The sequence below is a fragment of the Mus caroli genome, unplaced genomic scaffold (assembly GCF_978045245.1).
Source record: "Mus caroli unplaced genomic scaffold, Mus_caroli_1 scaffold_2, whole genome shotgun sequence".
In the NCBI taxonomy this organism is placed as follows: Eukaryota; Metazoa; Chordata; class Mammalia; order Rodentia; family Muridae; genus Mus; species Mus caroli.
In genome coordinates, this window is record NW_028227257.1 from 52178287 (window position 1) to 52199534 (window position 21248).

A 21248-nucleotide genomic window follows, 5' to 3' on the forward strand; every position below is an offset into this window, starting at 1 on the left:
AAAGAATGCAGGTAATTTCCAGATTCAGCCCATCAGACAGAGCAGGTCACTGCTGACTCCAAGGAGGCAGAACCTTAGGCCAACACCCAAATCAATCTGTGAGCAGTGCTAGAGGTGGCTGAAGCTGCTCCTCCAGCTACTCTTTGCTTTCCACAGGTAAACTGCACTCCCCTCTCCCAAAGGGAGGCAATGAGACCCCACACTATCATAGCATCAAGTTCAATGTGCCAGCAGGAGGCACTGTGTCAAGTCAGGATGTATTTTCTCCTGGTCTAGAGACCTAGAAACTAGAAAGACAAATGACTATGTTTTCTTCCATCGCATTCAGCTCAAGTTGGGGTGGGGAGAACCTTCTACTGTTACAAGTCACTCTAAGTTTTTGAAGAATTGTGCATTACATAGTCTTTGGAAGATACTGGAAGAATGTTGCTGGTGACATTAAATATTTTATATATGCATACACATACATATATCTCTCATATATATATGTATACATATATATGAGATTCCTGTTATGTGAGAATTCTTTGCCATCAGTTGGGTATGCTACATGCAGTTATACAGATTACATGGTAGACAAACAAACAGCTCATCAATAATGTTTTTGTCTTAATCTCTGGAACCTAAGAATATGTGTGTATTATATATAATTTATATTATGTGTGGACAGAAAGAATGGTATTGGAAAGAGATTGTTTGATCATTTGTTTTTGTTTTTGACAGGGTTTCTTTATGTATCCCTGGATGTCTGGTAGACTAGGCTGGCCTTGAACTCACAGGGATCTCCCTGCCTCTGCCTCCTGAGTGTCCACCATACCTGACAGAAAGAGGTTCATTTTAAGAAGTGATAGGTGACAAGGATAGAGATATGGCTCAGCAGTTCCCAGCATTTTTGCTCTTGCAGAGGTCCCAGGTTTAGTTCCCAGCACCCATATGGTGGCACACAACCATATGAAGTTTCAGATCCGGGCAATCTACTGCATTTTTCTGACCTCCATGGGTACCAGGCATACACATGGTGTATATGCACTTGTAGGTAAAACACTCATACACATAAAATATTACATTAATATTATGTTGATATTAATATTAACAAGGAGAAACTGTGAAATAAATGACTTAGGGAAGTTGCCTTTGAGTAACTTTGGCTAAATTCAATAGGTCCAATGGCCACTGTTTTAATTTCCTTGAGCTGCCACAAAAATACCACAAACTGATAGGTTAGCAACAGAAACCTGTTCCCTCATGGATATGAAGGCTTCCAGTGTAAAGTTGAACTAGCAACAGTACTCTGTCCCCGTGAGCTCCAGGGAAGAATCCTTTCTTGCCATGTCCTAAAGTCTAGTGGCTTCCAGAAATCTCTGGCATTCCTTGGCTTGTATTTGCATCTTATCATCCTAATAGCTTCCTTAATCATAACTCGACCTTCTCCCCTTGTGTTTATTTTCAAACTTCTGTCTTCTCACAAGGACACAGTCCCTGGGTTAAAAGCTCAGACTAATCCACAGTGACTTCCCAATTTGATTATGTCTGCAAAAATTCTTATTTCTAAAGAAGAAGGCATTCTGAGGTTACAGATAAACATATTTTGTGTGTGTTGGGAATACTATTCAAACTAGTACCCCACCTCAAATTGATCTTGGGCCAATAAATGGAAGGAAGTAACCATTGTTGGTTTAAATAATTGATTTCTGCATTAACTACATACCAGAGTAAGCCAGATTTGTTTTAAAGGCTCAGCAGCACAAATACACACACGTCTCCCAACAGACCCATGTTCTAAAGGTTGAGCATAGACACTTGAATTTTCATAAACCACCTCTTCCCCCTAAGAGAGTGATTCCAAACTTTGCCACACAGTGGTTTGCTGAAACCTAGAAGCACCTGGAGACAGTGAAGTAAGATGGTTTGTGTAACAACAGTATTGCACCCATGTTGGCTTCTGATTTTGATAATAGCACTATGGATTTTGAATGTTCTGTGTCTGAAAGCAAATAGAAGTGTTTAGTGGCACAATTTCTTCCAAATGAGTCAAAAAATTTGTTTGTATGTATGTATGTATGTATGCATGTATGCATGTGTTTGTGTATGTGCATGTGTATATGTGTGTGCTAATATATACACACTCCCATATGTATGTCTGATGTGTATGTGAAGAGAGGAAGAGGGAGAGGGGGAAAGAAGGCAAAATGTGACTTCTTTCAGTCACGTTATCCAATCACTCTCCAATGCTATTACCCAGTTAACTCTCAGTTATAAACCAATAAAAACTTGTTTGAATTCTTTTCAGCAAAATGAAAATGCTTTAGTTTGCAAAACTCAAGGGAAATTTGGGCATAACTGGAGAAGATCATTGTTGTGAAGGGCATCACAAACCACTGGAACCAACTGTCTCAGCTCTCTCTCTCTCTCTCTCTCTCTCTCTCTCTCTCTCTCTCTCTCTCTCTGTCTTTCCCTGTCTTCTCTTTCTCCATTCTCAGGTTAGACCAAAGCCCACCTGGAAGTAAGAACAACAGAGGCCAACAAGCCCCCAACCTCACTGTTCTCAGCTCCAACCATAAAAAACTACCTTTGTTTCCCCTTTATTTCAAGTTGCAGCAATTCTAGTACAACTTTGACTGGCTTAGTGTGGGAAAGATAACTACTCCTGACCAACCAAATGCAGTGGAGAAGGTGTGTGGCAGGAACCTCTGTGAGGCTACATTGCTGATATGACTACATAGATCTAATATGGAGGGGGTGCCTACTCCCTCACCCCATTCAGCAGCCTCCTGAGGGGTTTGACAGCTGCCTCCTCTGCCTCTTCAAAGCCTCCCAGTCCTTTCCTTTTCTCCCAAAGCCTTCAACCTAACAGGCAGCACAGTCAGACCAAAGATGCTGCCCTCTCCACAACCCCAAGGAGCCTCTAGACAGCCCTACAAAGAAGTACCCGCCCCAAGGCAACAGACTGGCCACTAGACATAGACCAGAAAGACTGGAATGAAGGAAGCCAACAGTGATTGGCCTCTGAAAATTATGAACTGGTCTGTAGTAGACTGGAGAGGGCATCTGAATTAGTCCCCAAGAGCTGTCCAAGGTCTTCAGTACAAGAGAAAGTCTCTAAAATTGTTTCTGGCTTCTCTCTGCACACTGCACAGACTGTCCTCCTCCCCAGCAAAGCATTTATAGGGCATTCCACATGCAGTGGCTTATGGTGAGTTACAGCATAATCTTGGGCATTTGTGCTCAGGTTTCCTTTAAGCTGCTTTTACAAATGAATAACCAACAATGTTTAATGACTTGCCCAAGGGCACATGTCTCTCAGTAGCCTCCTGAACACCCTATCCAGGGCTCAGATAACTGAGCTACACACTACAGGACTGAGTTGAGGGCATTATTAATGAATGCTGCCATTATGGACATAGTATTACCTGAGGTCCCAGCTATACTACTCCTGGGCATATACCCAGAAGATGCTCCAACATGAAATAAGGACACATGCTCCACTATGTTCATAGCAGCCTTATTTGTAATAGCCAGAAGCTGGAAAGAATCCAGATGTCCCTCAACAGAGGAATGGATACAGAAAATGTGATACATTTACACAATGGAGTACTACTCAACTATTAAAAATGACGAATTTGCCAGGCGTGGTGGTGCACGCCTTTAATCCCAGTACTTGGGAGGCAGAGGCAGGCATATCTCTGTGTTCGAGGTCAGCCTGGTCTACAGAGTGAGTTCCAGGATAGCCAAGACTACACAGAGAAACCTGTCTCAAAAAACAAAAAACAAAAAACAAACAACAACAACAACAAAAACGATGAATTTATGAAGTTCTTAGGCAAATGGATAGAACTAGAAAATATCATGCTGAGTGAGGTAACCCAACCGCAAAAGAAAACACATGGTATGCACTCACTGATAAGTGAATACAAGCCCTAAAATAACCAGGATTCAATTCACAGACCATATGAAGCTCAAGAAGGAAGACAAAAGTGTAGGTGCTTCGGTCCTTCTTGGAGAACAAAATACTCATAGGAGCAAATATGGAGATAAAGTGTAAAACAGAGCCTAAAGGAAAGGCCACCCAGAGACTGTCCCACCTGGGAATTTATCCCATATACAGTTACCAAACCCAGATACTATTGTGGATGCCAAGAAGTGCATGCTGAAAGGAGCCTGGTATGTCTGTCCCCTGAGAGGCTCTGCCAGAGCCTTACAAATACAGAGGCAGATGTTAGCAGCCAAACACTGGAAGTGTATTCTTAATCTACTTTGCTTGCTACTATCTACGAGGAATGCAAGAACCTGGAACTCCCTCTAGTGGTGTTTACCAATTCTGCCAATATCATGGCCACAGACAATATTTTCGCGTGTAGCTATAAAAACATGTCAGGAATGTTCCTCTAGTTAGATGATTCTAGGAAATCAAATGGGAAATCACTCATAATTCTTTTCTCTAGGTTAGAAAATGTCTATCTGTCCAGAAGCTGCAATATCTTGTTTATCAACTCGAAGGAGCTGAAAAAACTCCCAGGACCTTTAGAAACAGGAAGGTAGTAATCACATGAGTCTTTTATGTTCTACTTGCTTTGGTCAAGTGACCCTAGAGAGGCAAAGTGGGAAGTTATTAAAACTCAAGAAGCAGGGAAGACTAGATTATTTCTCAACTCACTCCCAGGGCACATGAACATGTTAAATATTTATTCTTGGACTTCCGGACTCTTTAAAATTACTATGAATATTTTACAAATACGTGTGGGTGTGCCTTTATGTGAACCAAGTGTGGCAGAGGCCAAAGGCATGGGATCCCATAAAACTCTGGACACACACACACAACACACAGGGCTATTTGTCTTCATTCATGAACCAGACATAATGATTGTGGTTTCCTCGTTTGTTATATGAGTATGTGCCACGGCATGCATGTGGAGATCAGAGGACAACTTGAAGAAGTTGGTATTCTTTCCTTCCACCTTGTGGATGCCTTTATTCACCGAGCCAGCTCACCAGCTATGCCATTTCTGTTAGTTAAGCAAAGACGACAAAAATTCGTGAGTGACTCTCAAGACCCAAGAGGGCTCAAAGGGGTTTCAGTCACAGAATCGTCACGTTCAGCCTGGTAGTGTAATACTGTAAGCCAGTTGCCATTTATACCGTTTTTTAAAAAGTAATAATTATAACTCTATGCCAAAAAAAAATGGTTAGTGTCTCACTAGAATGGAAACAAACCTTACCTCAGTCAGCACCTGGCATAGGACTCACTACAAAGCAAATGAAAAGAACTGAGGGCTAGGGCCGGAGGGGGCGGGGACGGAGGCGGGACTTTGTCTCCCAGCAACGGCCGCAGCGATTGGCCAGTTCTCCTGCAGCGGAGACCAATAGCCAGGCGCGCTGCCCACGTTCGACAGCACAAGTGCGGCTGCGCGGGGAATTCGAATCGCCGGCAGCCTTCGAGACTCGGGGCGGGGGGCTGATGGGGAGTTTGGTCGGCGGCTGGTGGGGTATTTCGCCGCTGCGCGCTTTTTCTCGTCATGGACAACCTAGAAAATGTCTTTCGGTAAGTGTCGGTCAGGTGCGGTGAGGTGGGCGTGAGCCGGCTTGAGCGCCGGTCGGGACGGTTAGAGTCCGGGTCCCTCAGGCGCGCTTTCTCCTCAGCGCCGCTTCCTCAGCGGGTTCGCTGCACCAGGCCTCAGCCAAGGCTGCGGCCCCCGGGTCACTCGAGTAGACGTGCAAGCTGCAGCCGGCTACCGTTTGTGCCGAGGATTTGGGCAGTCTGCGGAACCTTCCGAAGTCACGTATCTTCTCCATGGGGAACTTCCTCTAGACGCGAGGGACGCCCCGCCTTCAAAACCCAAACTTGTGTGGTGGAGATTTTTGGAGAAAATTTCAAAGTCTGATAAAAATGCCACCCCACTAAGGAAAGAATTTATTATTTCTCGATTGCCTGATACGTAAGGAAAAAATTAAAGCTGAACTTTATGGGGGAAAAAATGCTTGCTATTAAGTCATTTGAGGCTTCCTGCAGGCACTGATTGGTTTTTTGTTTGTTTTTGTTTTTGGGTCTGGGGGCGGGCGCTTAAGGTGACTTACTCAGCCTGCGATGTTAAGCCATTTGAAACTTAAATCGGATGTTACAAGAAATACAATTTTATCTTCATCAGTTCTTTAGGTATTCTAAGAGTAAGATAACCAAAATCTGTTGGCGTTAAGCAATTTAATTTTTGATCAGATCGACCAAGGATTTCCCCTCCCCGTTCTAAAAAAGAAGCTAGGTATTTTGATTTTTAAAGGCTAATTTATTTTAATGATTTGATGTTTAAGCCATTTTCCCAGGAGGTGTGGTTGGTGTGAGGCTATTCAATGTTTGTTTACCTTGTACAAATATTTGTATTTCTTATTTTGCTAAATAAGAATTTCTAAACACAGAAGTAGTGCTGACATGTCAAACACGATAAAAAGAATCCAAAGTGAAAAAGTGAGAATCGTTGACTTAAAAATAAATTGCTAAAATCTCTTCTAAATTATGAGAAAACCATTGCAGTTTCTCTGAATGATCATTTCAGTTTGCCAGTGAAATATATTTTGAGATATAGTTTTCTGGTCATCTACCAAAATACTACTTTTAAATTCTTTTTCTCCTAATTTTATCATTTCTCAGTTTAAAAACCTATGATTGTTTTTCAACTTGATTCATCCTGAGAGTACAGTTAATTTCCATCTATCCTCTCTCCAAAGTTGTACACATACTATTCTCACCCTTACTTGCTGTAACTTCTGAACTGATTACTATTTATGGTTCCAGCCCTGCTCCTTTTTGTGAAGGAACAAAGAAGAGATCTAAAATGCAGATAGAGCTTGCCACCTCTTCTCTTCACACTTTATTTGATTCTTCTTGCTCAAGTTCTGTCAGCCTGTATGATTTCCCTAACATGCCCGTCCGTGGTAGCTAGCTAACAAGTCCTTCAGTATAACATATGCCCACTCTTACTCCTTTAGTTTGCCCCCCTTTTCTAGTTAACGAAACATGGTACTATTTTTATGTTTTTGTTTGTTTATCCCACTAGCATCTGAGGTCATTGGGCCCTGATTTCTTTGCTTGACTTCTTAAGCTGTGGTTAGGTACTGTGGAAGTAAGGAAAGCAAAGTCCTCTGAGAGCATTGTCATCATGGGCTTTTCCTTTGGGACAATGTTAGATTTGGACTCAAGCCAACAGTCTCTGGAAACTCCGAATTGAAGTACTGGGGCTGTCACACCAAAAGGAGAGGCATTCTCTGGATCTTATTCTAACCCCCTAACTTAGCTATGCTCCTGAGAAATAAGACAATAGTGTTGGAGATCAGCTACTCTAGATAGACTTTGAAGCCAATACTGTTTCTCACTTTCCTGAACACCTCTGAATGATTGCTCTTTTATGTGATATTTGGGTTGTTGAAGTCAAGATTTCCATTCTCAAGTACATAGATAACAATGTAGAATCAAATATATCTTTGTCATCTAGGAATTATTCTTTCATGTATGTACTTTTCTATTCTAGCATGTTTGAAGCCCATATGCAAAGCTACACGGGTAATGACCCACTTGGAGAATGGGAAAGGTTAGTGCGTGTTTGTTTGTTTTCCTTTAAACAAAGGAACCATATTTTACCCTGTGGAAAACTAATATCCGTATTTTTTTCTAGCTTTATAAAGTGGGTAGAAGAGAATTTTCCTGACAATAAAGAATACTTGATGACATTATTAGAACATTTAATGAAGGAATTTTTAGATAAGAAGAACTACCACAATGATTCAAGATTCATCAATTATTGCTTAAAATTTGTAAGTATAATTTCAGGTAGATAACTAAATATAATGTTTTACTTCTGGTCCTCTCCCTTGGTTTGGTTGTTTTGTTTTGTTTTGCTGCTGTTGTTTTTGGTTTGGTTTTGTTTTTTTGGAGGGGGGAGGGGTGGTTGTAGCCCTGGCTATCCTGGAACTCACTATGTAGACCAGACTGGACTGGAACTCAAAGAGATCCACCTACCTCTACCTCCATGTCCTGGGATTAAAGGGGTGCCCAACAATTGGCTGGCTTTTGGACTCCTCCATTGTTAAGATCATTTTAGACTGCCTTTTTTATATAAATTTCTTATTTTGACTCATGAATGTTTTAGAAGTTATATAGTCAGGAGTACATATTTTAGAGCATTGGCTTCTGAAATACTGAAGAATCAGTGATTTAATTTTAAAACCCATCTTTATTTCATATATCTAAATGTTCCAACATGATAGGAACTAAAAGTTAAATGAATTGTTAGATAAGAAATGTGGTTGGGGACAGTTGTGGCTCACTTGGGAGAGAGAGGCAGGCAGACATAGTACTAAAAGAAGGAGGCAGCCTGGAAATGGTGTCGCACTCCTTTAATCCCAGGACTTGGGAGGCAGAGGCAAGTGGATTTCTGAGTTTGAGGCCAGCCTGGTCTACAAAGTGAGTTCCAGGACAGCCAGGGCTACACAGAGAAACCCTGTCTCAACAAAAAAAGAAAAAAGAAAAACAAAAAAGAAGGAGGCAGTCTCAGACTTTAAGAGGATAGGAGTCTGTGTTTATATTATGGCTTCCAGTTTAGTGTTTCTACGGGATTCCTGAGTGTTCAAACAAGTAGGTCTCAGACTCTTGTGTCTTCTCTTTGGGCTCTTTTCTTTCTTTTGGTTTGTCTTATTCAATTTTGATGTGATCATTTTTGTTTTACCTTATTATATTTTACTTTGTTATATTTAAAAAAATGGATAAGTGAACAAATGAAAACCTAGCTACTAGGGTAAAAGTTAACAACTGAACTATCATTTATACTTACCAGGAGAGGGAAAAATCTGTTTTCTCAGATGGAATGACACTGGGTTTATCAACCACTCCAGGGTAGGTCTCATGTTTGGGAATAGTTGACCAACAAATAAGGTACTCCACGGTTTTTTGCATACTTTTATTTGGTTACAGTTTGGTTTTTATGTTCTACTTTTTTCTTTTTGGTATTGATATATTTTGTTTTTTAGGTTTTGGGGTTATGTTATTGTATTGTTTTTTTTGTGTGTGTTTGGTTTGGCTTTTTTGTTCTTTTTTTTTTGAGAACTTAGAAAAAAGAGGGCAGGACTCTCAAATATGAAGTGAAAGCTTGGGGCTATGAATTCTAGTAATAAAATCATGGAATAGAGAGTGATCATTAAATTATTACTTAAATTATAAAATACTATAATTAAGGGCACCTTGCGAGACTTGAGTAAGCTTAGACTAAGACAAAAGAAGTATTTCATGTAATGAATCATTGTAGGCCCTACTATTTTGTGAAATAGTTTGATAATTTTTGAATATCAAGGGAAGGAATGACTTTTAGATTTACCATCAGAGAACATTTGTCTTTACCTACATAATGCACTAGACTTTCGTGAAGATTGAGCAGTGTACGTCTGGCTGGGCTCTAGGAAAGAACTAGCCTAGCAGATTGGTTATCTTGTGTATAGTTGTTATACATAGTTATGGAATAGAGTAGCAATATGCAAAAAATGTATATAATGTGATCCAAGTAAATGGTATATAACCTCTGGCATTTATCATTGTGTGTGTGTGTGTGTTGGAAATCAAAACCCTCTCTATTAGCTATTTTAGAATATAAAATTATCAACATAGTTTCCTAGTGTGGAACATTAAGAGTCATTCTTCCTATCCATCTACCCTCAATATTCATTAACCATCTCTTTGTACTTCATTATTTATATGTGGTTTTGCTCTGGATTTTTGTAGGCTGAGTACAACAGTGACCTTCATCAGTTTTTCGAGTTTCTGTACAACCAGGGAATTGGAACCAAGTCATCATATATATACATGTCCTGGGCAGGGCATCTGGAATCCCAGGGAGAGCTGCAGCATGCCAGTGCTATTTTTCAGACAGGAATTCACAATGAGGCTGAACCTAAAGAACTACTACAGCAACAATACAGGTAGTTTCAAAGTATTTAACTCTTTCCTTTTTCTGTCTGTATCTTTATGTGTGTCTACTTTAACTGTAAGTCTTACTATAGTATGTGTGTCGTAGGTCTGACCACAGATAGAAAGCTTTATATTTCTCTTAGAATGCTATGTGGCAGATTTTATAATGTCACTTTAAACTGCAGCATTGTGAGGCAACACAGAAGAGCACAAGAAGGGCACCTACAAGAGACAAAACAAATTGTCCCCTCCAAATAACTCATTAAGGCACAGATAGAATTATCCGTTCATGAAGACAGAGTCCTCTTAATCTAATCACAGTTTGGAGATAATATTTTATAAATCTCACAATGTGGGTTAAGTATCAGCATTGGTGGCTATTCAAACTGTAGTGAACTATCATAATGAATACCTTATTTTTCTCCACACACATTTTGTTTTGTTACTTTTCAATTGTTAAAATGCCTCATTTGGGAAAACTTGAAAATGCAGAAAACTTTATTTTTTCCTCTCCATAGTACAGAATTACAAACGTGCTTTACAGTTAAGCTATGTATACACTGCATGTCAAGATCTTTCCTTGAAAGAAATATATTTGTTACATTTATACAAAGTATGTTTAAACAGTTTTAGGGCATGTGGGACATGCAACCAAACCATCTATTCAAAATTTTTTTTCTGCATTCTCATTAGAAGAATTGGGGACCTTCCATGCATTGCACACCTTGCCAGCATTCAACATATTCACTTATTTTTTCAGTTTTACTATAGCATTTATGCTTAAAAAAACTTTATGAGAATTTTCAAGTATACGTAAAAAGAAAAAAATCAGTATTTAATAAATGTTCATTTATATTCTTTTAGTAATTGTTAACAGTTGAATTTTTAATAATTTAAATATGTAATTGCTTGCCTGCATATAATTATGTGAATTGTGTATGTACTCAACACCCCCAGAGGTCAGAAGAGAACACTGTATCCCATTGTGAACCATCATGTAGGTGCTAGGAATCAAACCTGAGTCCTCTGGAAGAGCAGCTTGTACTCTTAACCTCTGAGCCATTTCTCCAGCCCCTTGAACTTTTTTGGTACTAATGATATTTGTTTATCTTTTTTATTTGTTTGGGCCAAGCACATCACTTCGAGTGTGTGAAGGTCAGAGATTAAATGATGGTGGTCAGGCCTGGCAGAATCATGCTTACCTGCAGAGTCATCTCATTACATGTGCTGACAGAATTTTTTATCTCAAACACTACTACAATCCTCTTTTAAAAAAATGTTTCCTATAGGCTTACTCTATGTTGCCTGATAAAGTTAACGATAATTCTTTAATACTATCTAACTTTGTGTTTTTTCAAACCATCATGTAAAATGGTTTTGTTACCATTGTTTCCTTTAAATTTACATCAAGCAAGATTTAGTGCTTAGTTGTATTTCTCTTCTCTATAATATATACTCTTGTTTTCATTACCCCAAAATGTCAGGCTTGGAGATGCACAATTTCTAATAGGTTGAGTTGGTATGGAAAAGTGCTATGAAATGATGTATGTGTAAAATTTTTATAAAACATGAGTGATGCAACCCACTGTCCTTTGAAACAGTGGTTTAAGTGTTATATTTTGATTCCTTTATAATCATTTTGTTTCAGATTATAAAATATGTGAAGTTGTAGTTGAGGCATCTTTGAATTTTAACATCTCCAGACCTAATGAAGAAAGAATAAGTATGTGCTCAACAAATTTGAAAAATATTGACATAACCTGTGTAAAAGGAAGACTTTTCTAATATAAACATTTCCAGAATTTTATTTCTGAGTTTAAAGCAACTTTGAAATTCAGTTTTTTTTCTTTTTCTGTCTTTATTGTCTGTTGTATTAGTTACATTTCAGTACAGATGTATATTAAACTGTGAAGTTAAAATCTGTATGTACCTTCTATTATGTAGGCTATTCCAAGCACGCCTTACTGGAATCCATTTGCCAGCTCAAGGTAAAATGATACTTTTTTAAATATCTAGATTGCTGAAAATTTTAGTCTGTAATTTTCATTAAGTGGGTTTTGTTTTGTTTTGCTTTTTTAAAAGGGCCTTATGTAGTATTCAATGAAAACCAAAGAATTACCAAATTACTGTTTTGGGTGAAAGGGAAAGCGCTCTGATAATAATCTCACAAAATATCTCAGGACAGCACAGGAGCTGTGTCCTAGCATTGTAAATCAGAAAATCTGCAAGCAAAGCTTAATGAATTTACCATGTGTGAAGATTTTTTTTTAAGCTAACATCTAGATACACTAGTGACACACACTTGTAATCACAGGACTCAGAAGGAACATACATTTGAGGACAACCAAGACTATATAACAGTACACTGTCTTTAAAAAGACAAAATAAAGATTGTCCCAAAGAGTAAATATTGCATTTCCCATCTGTTCTGAATTGAATCAAATAGGTGCAATACAACTTTTTAAAATGTGGCCTTTTCTCTTAGATATAAAGATCACATTTCAGCAATAGTTACTGTCATTGTATTTAAAATAACCACTTAGGCTTTATAGTTCATCCAGGTATTATCTTTTTGGGTTGATCAGAAAATTGTTTCTATAGTATTTTTCTTAATTGAAAATTAGTCCATTTTCTGAGACAGTTTAAATGGGTTGATTTTTAAAATAATTTTTGTACTAATGATTTAGATATTTTATATGTATGGATGTTTTTCTTGCATGTATGTCTACACTGCATATGTCTAGTGCCCACATAAGTCAGAGAGGACATCACATTTCCTAGAAATAGAGTTGTGGATGACTCTGAGCCACTGTATGAGTAGTGGGAATTAAACCTGGGTCCTCTGTGAGAACAAATGTTCTTAACTGCTGGGCCATCTCTCCAGCCACAAATAGATTTCTTAAATACAATATACTGGACAAATAGAGGAATTTATTATGTGCTGATTTTATTTATTGTCATTTTTCACTTATTTCTCATTTCATTTTTCCCCTCATAGCTACAACCTCAGAACCTTTGCATAGTGCACAGATTTTAAACCAAGTTATGATGACAAACTCAAATCCAGAAAAAAATTCAGCCTGTGTTCCTAGGAGTCAGGTAACAAGGACATTTATTGTATGTTGTATAGAAATTAGGAATGTTGCTGGATAGCCTTTCTGGCTGCCTTTGCTCTCATCCATTGACACTGTCCCCTGTGCTTGACCTCCATTTCAAACACCATCCCATGATAGCTCTCAGAGCGTTTCTATCATCTCTCTGTTCAACTTTAATATATCTTGTCAGACCTAGGGCCTCTCCCACACAGTCCCATCTTTAACTTCTTTCTTCCTAATTGCCTTTTCATAGGCCCAGGAAATCCCTATTTTGGATCACATTTGCCTGGAAGTTTTTGTTTTTTTGTTTTTTTGTTTTTCTTTTTTAGGTTTTTTGAGACAGGGTTTCTCTGTGTAGCCCTGGCTGTCCTGGCACTCACTTTGTAGACCAGGCTGGCCTCGAACTCAGAAATCCGCCTGCCTCTGCCTCCCGAGTGCTGGGATTAAAGGCGTGCGCCACCACGCCCAGCTGCCTGGAAGTTTTTTTTGTCCCTGCTTTTGAAAAAAAAAACCCAGAACCTCAAACATTCCTGCACATAACCTCAACCAAAGCAATAACACTTCCAGGCTTTCCTTCCCTATGTTCCATGCCATGGCTTATATTATGTGTTTCATTTACTTACCTTTACATCCTTTAATACCAGATTATTTTGATGAATAGAATTTATTGTGATAAACCTCAAATTTGGGGTGCCTCTGTCATAGCTATAAAAAATAAATATTATTTCTGCCATTTCTATGGGGGAAAGTTGCTTCATCCTTGTGCCTGCTTTTCATCCCCATAAATATTGTTGATCCATCTAAATCTCTTCTTCCTTGCTTGCTTATAAAAATGCTCAAATCTGCTCTTCTGCTTCATGTTCCTTAGCATCTTTCTCTTTCAAAGTACCATCATTCTTTAGAACCTCCTTATGGCTTAATCTAAATAAAGACTTCTGTTTTTCTAATGTAGTAAGCACATTCCTAGAAATAGAACATATATGTCTTTCTTTGATAGATTGTGCAGTTTGTATCTTACAAGATTTGCCACCCTCATCCTTTCTACTATTTTAAATTTTTATTTATTTATTTTAAAGATTTATTTATTTATTTTATGTATATAGGTACACTGTAGCTATACAGATGGTTGTGAGCCTTCATAAGGTTGTTGGGAATTGAATTTTTAGGACCTCTGCTCACTCCGGTCAACCCCACTCACTCTGGTTGGCTCCACTCGCTCAGGTCAACTCTGCTCACTCAGTCCCTGCTTGCTCCGGCCCAAAGATTTATTTATTATTATACATAAGTACACTGTAGCCAGACGCACCAGAAGAGGGCATCAGATCTCATGATGGATGGTTGTGAGCCACCATGTGGTTGCTGGGATTTGAACTCAGGACCTTGTGAAGAGCAGTCAGTCAGTGCTCTAACCTGCTGAGCCATCTCGCCAGCCCCATTTTAAATATTAGATGAAATGAATGTCACTTTTCTTTTGGTCATATTCCTCAGACCTAGCTCATTGTACGATAAGTATGAAGTATCAGTATTTGCTTAGTGGATTATTGCTACTGTTGGAAATTTCTGAGAGTAAAACAATAACAAGGAAATTTTAATTTTTAAAATTTAAATTAGTTGCTTTCTTTTGAGGAAACCTCAGTATGAAAAGTTAACTAAAAATTATGTCACTTAAAGCTCCAGCTATTAATTATAACTTACATATACATGATAAATATACTTGCTGTTAAAAGGCCCCTTCCCACAGGCATTTTCATATTTGTGAACTAATTTGTGTGAAGGCTTCTCTAGTAAATGAATACTCAAGTTTGTTTTCTGTCTTTTAGGGTTCAGAATGTTCTGGTGTGGCATCTTCCACTTGCGATGAAAAGTCTAATATGCAAGTAAAATGAGTACATTATTACATAAATTTCATTAAAGTTACTTTAGTACACTGTTATAAATGGTGTCTTTCTCCCCAGTAGGGAACAAAGAGTGATCATGATTTCCAAGTCAGAATGCTCTGTCAGCTCATCTGTGGCACCCAAGCCTGAAGCTCAGCAAGTTATGTACTGCAAGGAAAAGCTTATTCGTGGAGATTCAGAATTTTCTTTTGAAGAACTGAGAGCCCAGAAATACAATCAACGGAAGAAGCATGAACAGTGGGGTACTTACACTCTTATATGTTGGGATTTCTTTATGTCATTTTAAATAATGGATAATTACATAATTGAATGAAACATGAGAAGCCTTGAGCTCATTCTATCAGAAACCTTAGATACTAATCTCGCAGCAGCGCTTGTCCACAGGCTCCTTTGCTGAACTGATAGCTGGCAATTGAAACAGCGCTACAGTAAACAAATTGGTTTTGTTTTGGTTTTGGTTTTTTGAGACAGGGTTTCTCTGTATAGCTCTGGCTGTCCTGGAACTTACTCTGTAGACCAGGCTGGCCTCGAACTCAGAAATCCACCTGCCTCTGTCTGAGTGCTAGGATTAAAGGAATGCGCCACCACTGCCTGGCTACAGTAAACATCCTTTCTGGTGTTTCTTTGCATTAGTGAAATAGTGTTTCCATATTTAGTATGTAAATTTGAACCTGTGTATATAGTAGTCCTAAAATTTATAGGGCATTTATTTGTTCTGTGAAAGGAGTTATTGAGAACTAAGGTTCAGAAAATATTTCCCAAGTCTGCATCTACTTTAAATAGAACATGCTAAAATAGTTTTCTGATCAGCATGCCAAATTTATGTTTATAAAATAAATATATTATTATTTATATAAATTATTTATGTTTATGAATAAATACTTTTTGTTCCTCAGAAGGAACTCTGCATTTGCACTTTGCTTTTACTATAACAGCATACACTCTTAGAGAGAGGAAAGCAAACCTTTGTTCCACTCAGGGTTTTATGCCATCTAGGTTATTTGGACTAGATCTACTATGTGAGTCTTTTATTCATTACCTTTTTAAAAAAATTTTATTTAAAGTTATATATGAGTGTGGGTTTTTGCATGTGAGTGCAGTGCCCTCAGAAGAGGTGATTGTGAGCTGTCTGATATGGGTGCTGGGAACCCAGCATAACTTTATAAGAGCAGCAAGCTCTCTTAACTGCTGAGCCATCTCTCTAGCCCCTATATTCATTACTTTTTATATTTAACCAGCTATAGAGAACCATCAGTATTTGTTAAGAACCCATTTTGAATTGTCCATTGATAGTTTCCTTTCATGTATCACAACCTGTAGTCTCTAGCCAAAAAAATTTTGACATGTTTGGAGTGTGCCTTTATGTGATGTTTATAGGAAATAGAACTATTCAAAGTTTTACTTGAAACTCTGACCCTTAGTACACTTTATTTCCTAGAAAGTTGGCGCTGGAAGGGTAGCTCAGCAGTTACAAGCTGGTAGTGTTTTGCAAAGGACCTGAGTTCAGTACCCAGCCATGTCAGGTGACTCAAAACAAACACCCTGATATCACCCAGCTCCAGGGAATCTAACACCTCTAGCTTTTTTAGGCACTATCACACACATGTACATATAGATGCAGACACCAATTTAAAAAAATACAAGCTACTAGCATGAGTACCTGAGTTCTATCCCTGAGACTCACATGGTAGGAAGAGAGCCAGCTTCTGCAAATTGTCCTCCATGCTCCACATGCATATCTTGAGATTTGTGCCCTTTATTTGTTTTTGGTTTGGTTGGGTTTTGTTGTTGTTGTTTATTTTTAAAAATGTGAAATAGAGGATGATGGGGGGATAAGAAGATAGCTCAGTTAGTAAAGTGCTTGCCATACAATAATGAGGGTGTGAGTTCGGTTACTAAGAACCACATTAAAAGCAACAAGTATGAGACAGACAGTTGTAGTCACAGCACTCCGGTGGCAAAGGCAGCTTAGACTACTCAGCTCCAGGCCAGTGAGAATCCCTGGCTTCCACATGCACATATGTACATAGGCACATGACCACAAACACATAAACATGCATAAGATAAAATAATTAGAAAATAAAAACAAATGGAAAACCATTTTCAAGTGATTTGCAGCACAGTATGATTATTTTATAACAAATGTTTAGTATTAAACTTTGCTGTTGCTGAATATAATTGATTCTATAACAATTTTGTTATAAGACCTGTATTTAATAGTATCTATGGTGAGGACAGGTAAAGGTTACAATTTAAAAATAATGTAAGTTGGGCTGGAGAGATGGCTCAGCGGTTAAGAGCACTGACTGCTCTTCCAGAGGTCCTGAGTTCGTCCCAGCAACCACATGGTGGCTCACAACCATCTGTAATGGGATCCGAAGCCCTCTTCTGGTGTGTCTAAAGACAGCAACAGTGTACTCACATACGTAAAATAAATAAATCTAAATAATAATAATAATAATGTAAGTTTAAGCTCTGAAATTTAATAAATATAGAAAACTTTGTTTTAAAAATTATCTTTCCTAGCTGGGCGTGGTGGTGCATGCCTTTAATCCCAGCATTTGGGAGGCAGAGGCAGGAGGATTTCTGAGTTCGAGGCCTGGTCTACAGAGTGAGTTCCAGGACAGCCAGGGCTATACAGAGAAACCCTGTCTTGAAAAACCAAAAAAAAAAAAAAATCTTTCCTAAATTGTGACAATTTATTCATTTTGCATGTAATTCTCTGTTGAAAATTTGAGAGCAAACCATGTTTTTTTTTTTTTAATGTTCTTAAAGTTAGTGAAGACAGAAATTATATGAAAAGGAAAGAAGCAAATGCTTTTGAAGAGCAATTATTAAAACAGAAAATGGATGAACTTCACAAGAAATTGCATCAAGTGGTGGAATTGTCTCACAAGGACCTTCCTGCTTCTGAGAACAGGCCTGATGTATGTCCGTGTTCTTCACTATGTCCATTATTCCCAATACTACTAGCTTTTGTTTTTATAGCTATTCTTAAAATCTAGCTAGAAATCTTACTGAATTAATTATTTGGTATATAAAGGTGTGAAATTTTGGAATAAGCAAAGAAATATAGGAACTGAGTGGAAATGTTTAGCTCAAGCTAGTCTCCACAGTCGTCCAAAGTACAAGAGACCCTGAGATCTGTGGTACTTCTTAATGGGGTACTTGATCTGTGCTATGACTTCCCTTTCTCCATAGTAATCTGCTATGTGAGGAAATAGTGTAAGTTATTTAAGTTACTGTTTAAGGGCATGGTTTTCGCTTTTTTTGTATTGGTTTTGAGACAGGTTCTTAATTGTCATCCTTGCTGGCCTGGAACTTGCTATGTCAATCAAATGTACCTTGAACTGACAGGGATGCCCCTGTTTCTGCCTCTGAATAAAGGCATATGCCTCCATACACAGCTTATGTTAACTGTCTTACTTTTTGTAAGAATGTTTCCATAAGAAAAGGAATTAGGGCTGGGCAGTGGTGGCACATGCCTGTAATTCCAGCACTTGGGAGGCAGAGACAGGCAGATTTCTGAATTCGAGGCCAGCCTGGTCTACAGAGTGAGTTTCAGGACAGCCAGGACTGCACTGCACAGAGAAACCCTGTCTTAAACACCCCCCCCCCCCAAAAAAATAAGGAATTAGCCTTTCTGTATTTTAAAAGTTTGTTCATCCTTCCTATTATGTACCACATGTTTGTGGAAATTAATATAAATATATTCTGTCCATTAAATAGAAAATGGCTACTAAGAATATTAGTGGAGCACTGTGGAGATTATTCGGTAACATTACTTTTAGTCTTCCTAAAATTTAGGTAAAGAGAGATAAGATACTTTTTGTTTCGTTTTGTAATTCACTTGTCTTTTTTTATGATTTAACATATGAAGTAATAGGTTTCATTATTGACATTGTCATACTTTGTTTTTGTATTCTCCTTTCCCTTTCTCTGGCCCTCCTTTTACCATGTAACCTTTTGCTCCTAGTAGCCTCCTTTCCACTTTGATATCACACGTATTGTTACTAATACCTCAGTTTTTGTTTTATTAGACAGGGTTTCACATTGGTTTGGGCTCCTTTTAAATACTGATCTTATAAAAGCCAATTTGTTTTTCAGTGGTTGAAAGTATAAGATACTGGACTGGAGAGATAGCTCAGCCAGTAAAGGTATTTGCTGTACAAGCCTAATGACCTGAGTATAATCCCAGCAACCCATGTAAAAAGGCAGATATGGTAGTACACATCTGTAATCCCAACCCTCATACAGTGAGAGAGGCAGAGAACTAGAAATTGCCTGGAAGCTTGTGAGCCAACTGGACTGTAATATGCAATGCAGAGAATTGAGACCCTGGCCCAATGAAGTAAGAGGGAACCAACCAGCTCCTAAAAGGTGCCCTGATTTATACATAAGTGCACACAAATAATAGTTTAAAAAATAAATACAAACTTTTGGTGTGTCCATGTTTAAGAAGCTACAAGAAGCCATCATAGAGGCTAGTCTTTTTGTTGTTGTTGCTATACTTTGAAAAGTTCTAATGACTTGATTAGTAATATTCAGGACTTCCTAATTTTGTTTTTGCTTATATATTTTTGTTTTGCATGAAAGGTTAGTTTAGTATGTGTTGGACAAAATACTTGCTCCCAGCAGGAATTGAGGGGTCCAAGTCTTTCATCCATCAGTCATCAGACCTCAGAGAATTCAAGAGAGAAACCACAGGAAGAACCTTCTGTTCCTCTTATGGTAACTGCTGTTAACAGCACTTTGCTGTTCCCAGCTGCCAACCTGCCAACTCTTCCTATTCCTGTAAGTGGCCAGTCATTGACAGACTCCAGGTAAGCTAAGTGTCCTGGAAATGGTAGAGATGTGAGTGGCATGTATCATTTCTTTTTATGATCTGCAGTGTCATGTTGTGTAAGAGATGAACAAACGGTTCTGGTTTTTAATTTGTATGTTGGAAAAAAAAATTAAATATTGGCTCCAAATCTTTCAGACTTACTTCCAAGTTTATTTTACAGCATTTGTTTACTTTTTACTTTTTTATTGCATTAAAAACTTTCAGCAGTCTCTCAGTACCTTCAGAATATATAGCTGAAAACGGAAAGTACCTTTGTTTACTGGCTTTAACTGCATACCTGTAGGCATTATTAATGCACAGAAAGCTAATTGACATGTGTTCTGATGTTTCCTCTGTCTTCCTTCAGAAACTATTTGGTAGAAGTGCCAATGATTCTTTGTGCCAAGATCTATCTCCACACTATTCCCCAATTTAGAAGGATTTTTCTAGGCTTCAAAAATAGTAATACCAAATTTCTTATTTATTTTACATTTTTGTCTTTGGTTATTCATCTCTTAACTTGTGATTTGATAGGAATTTGTAAAACTACAAGTAATTTGTACTTGTTTAACATTTTAATACGGTTCCTTAAGAGAATTCTAGCAGTATTAGACAGATGTGGTTGACTGCCCCAGTGTGTTTAAAAGCAAGCTGTTGTATAAGTGGTTTGCTACCTTCCCTTGTCATTTTAAAATCTGGACATCACTAATGGTTTCAGGTTCATCACAAGAAATGTACTAATTCCACTAACACACACTGCCTGAAACTAGGTCTTAGGCCTTTAACCTGCACCATAAATGAAGTGTGTTTGAATTTGGGAAGCCATTCTGTCCTGCCGAATGGAGGGGTGGTTGTTACTGTGCTAGCACAATAACCATTGGGTCACAGAAAAACATTCAATGGTTATCTTTATGTGAACGAATCAGTATTCTCAAAGGCAGTAAATATTTCATTTACTTACACTATGGCCCTAAGCAGTTTTATCCTCAACCTAACAAACTTAACATTGTTGGCAATATTTTACTATTTGATGAGAGTTTGTTTAAAATTCTAATATATAAAGTGCTTTTATTCTTCAGTGAGTCTCAAGAGTTTTCTCTTTCAGATGTGTGAATCAAAGTGTTCATGAATTCATGCCACAGAGTGGACCAGAAACAAAAGAAGGTAGTGTTTCATTATAATAATTTCATCCAGTTTATTTAGTTTATCCAGTTTATTTTATATTCTTTTTATACTCTTTTGGGGTTGCTCAGTGTCTGTACTGTGACTATGGTATAGGAAGAATGTGGAAGAGAAAGAATGATTTTATAAAGCCTCAGGCTATTTCAGACAAAAATAGAAAATTATTAGTCACATCTTCCTAGTTCAGAATCCTTTGGCATTTTTTTATTAAGTTTCTCAATGTATTAATCTGAAACATCATACTTACAAAGGTTTGTTAGTCTTACATTCTGTTTGGTAGTATAGCGGAGGCATTTACATAGAAG

At 38.0% G+C, this 21248-nt stretch overlaps 1 protein-coding gene across 2 annotated transcripts in view; it reads left to right on the forward strand.

Annotated features, from left to right (window-relative positions):
• The first annotated feature begins 5455 nt into the window (after positions 1-5455).
• Positions 5456-21248, forward strand: part of Bub1 (BUB1 mitotic checkpoint serine/threonine kinase) — a 30614-nt gene continuing 14821 nt past the window's right edge. The window contains exons 1-11 of one of the 2 annotated variants that reach the window (XM_021156315.2): positions 5456-5539; positions 7518-7577; positions 7662-7800; positions 9758-9954; positions 11888-11931; positions 12942-13042; positions 14859-14911; positions 14997-15178; positions 17712-17863; positions 19533-19759; positions 20867-20925. In XM_021156315.2, coding sequence (XP_021011974.1) covers positions 5514-5539; positions 7518-7577; positions 7662-7800; positions 9758-9954; positions 11888-11931; positions 12942-13042; positions 14859-14911; positions 14997-15178; positions 17712-17863; positions 19533-19759; positions 20867-20925 — 1240 coding nt within the window. In that variant the 5' untranslated portion in view covers positions 5456-5513. The remainder of the gene's footprint in view (positions 5540-7517; positions 7578-7661; positions 7801-9757; positions 9955-11887; positions 11932-12941; positions 13043-14858; positions 14912-14996; positions 15179-17711; positions 17864-19532; positions 19760-20866; positions 20926-21248) is intronic. The other variant, XM_085834277.1, reaches the window with a different exon arrangement.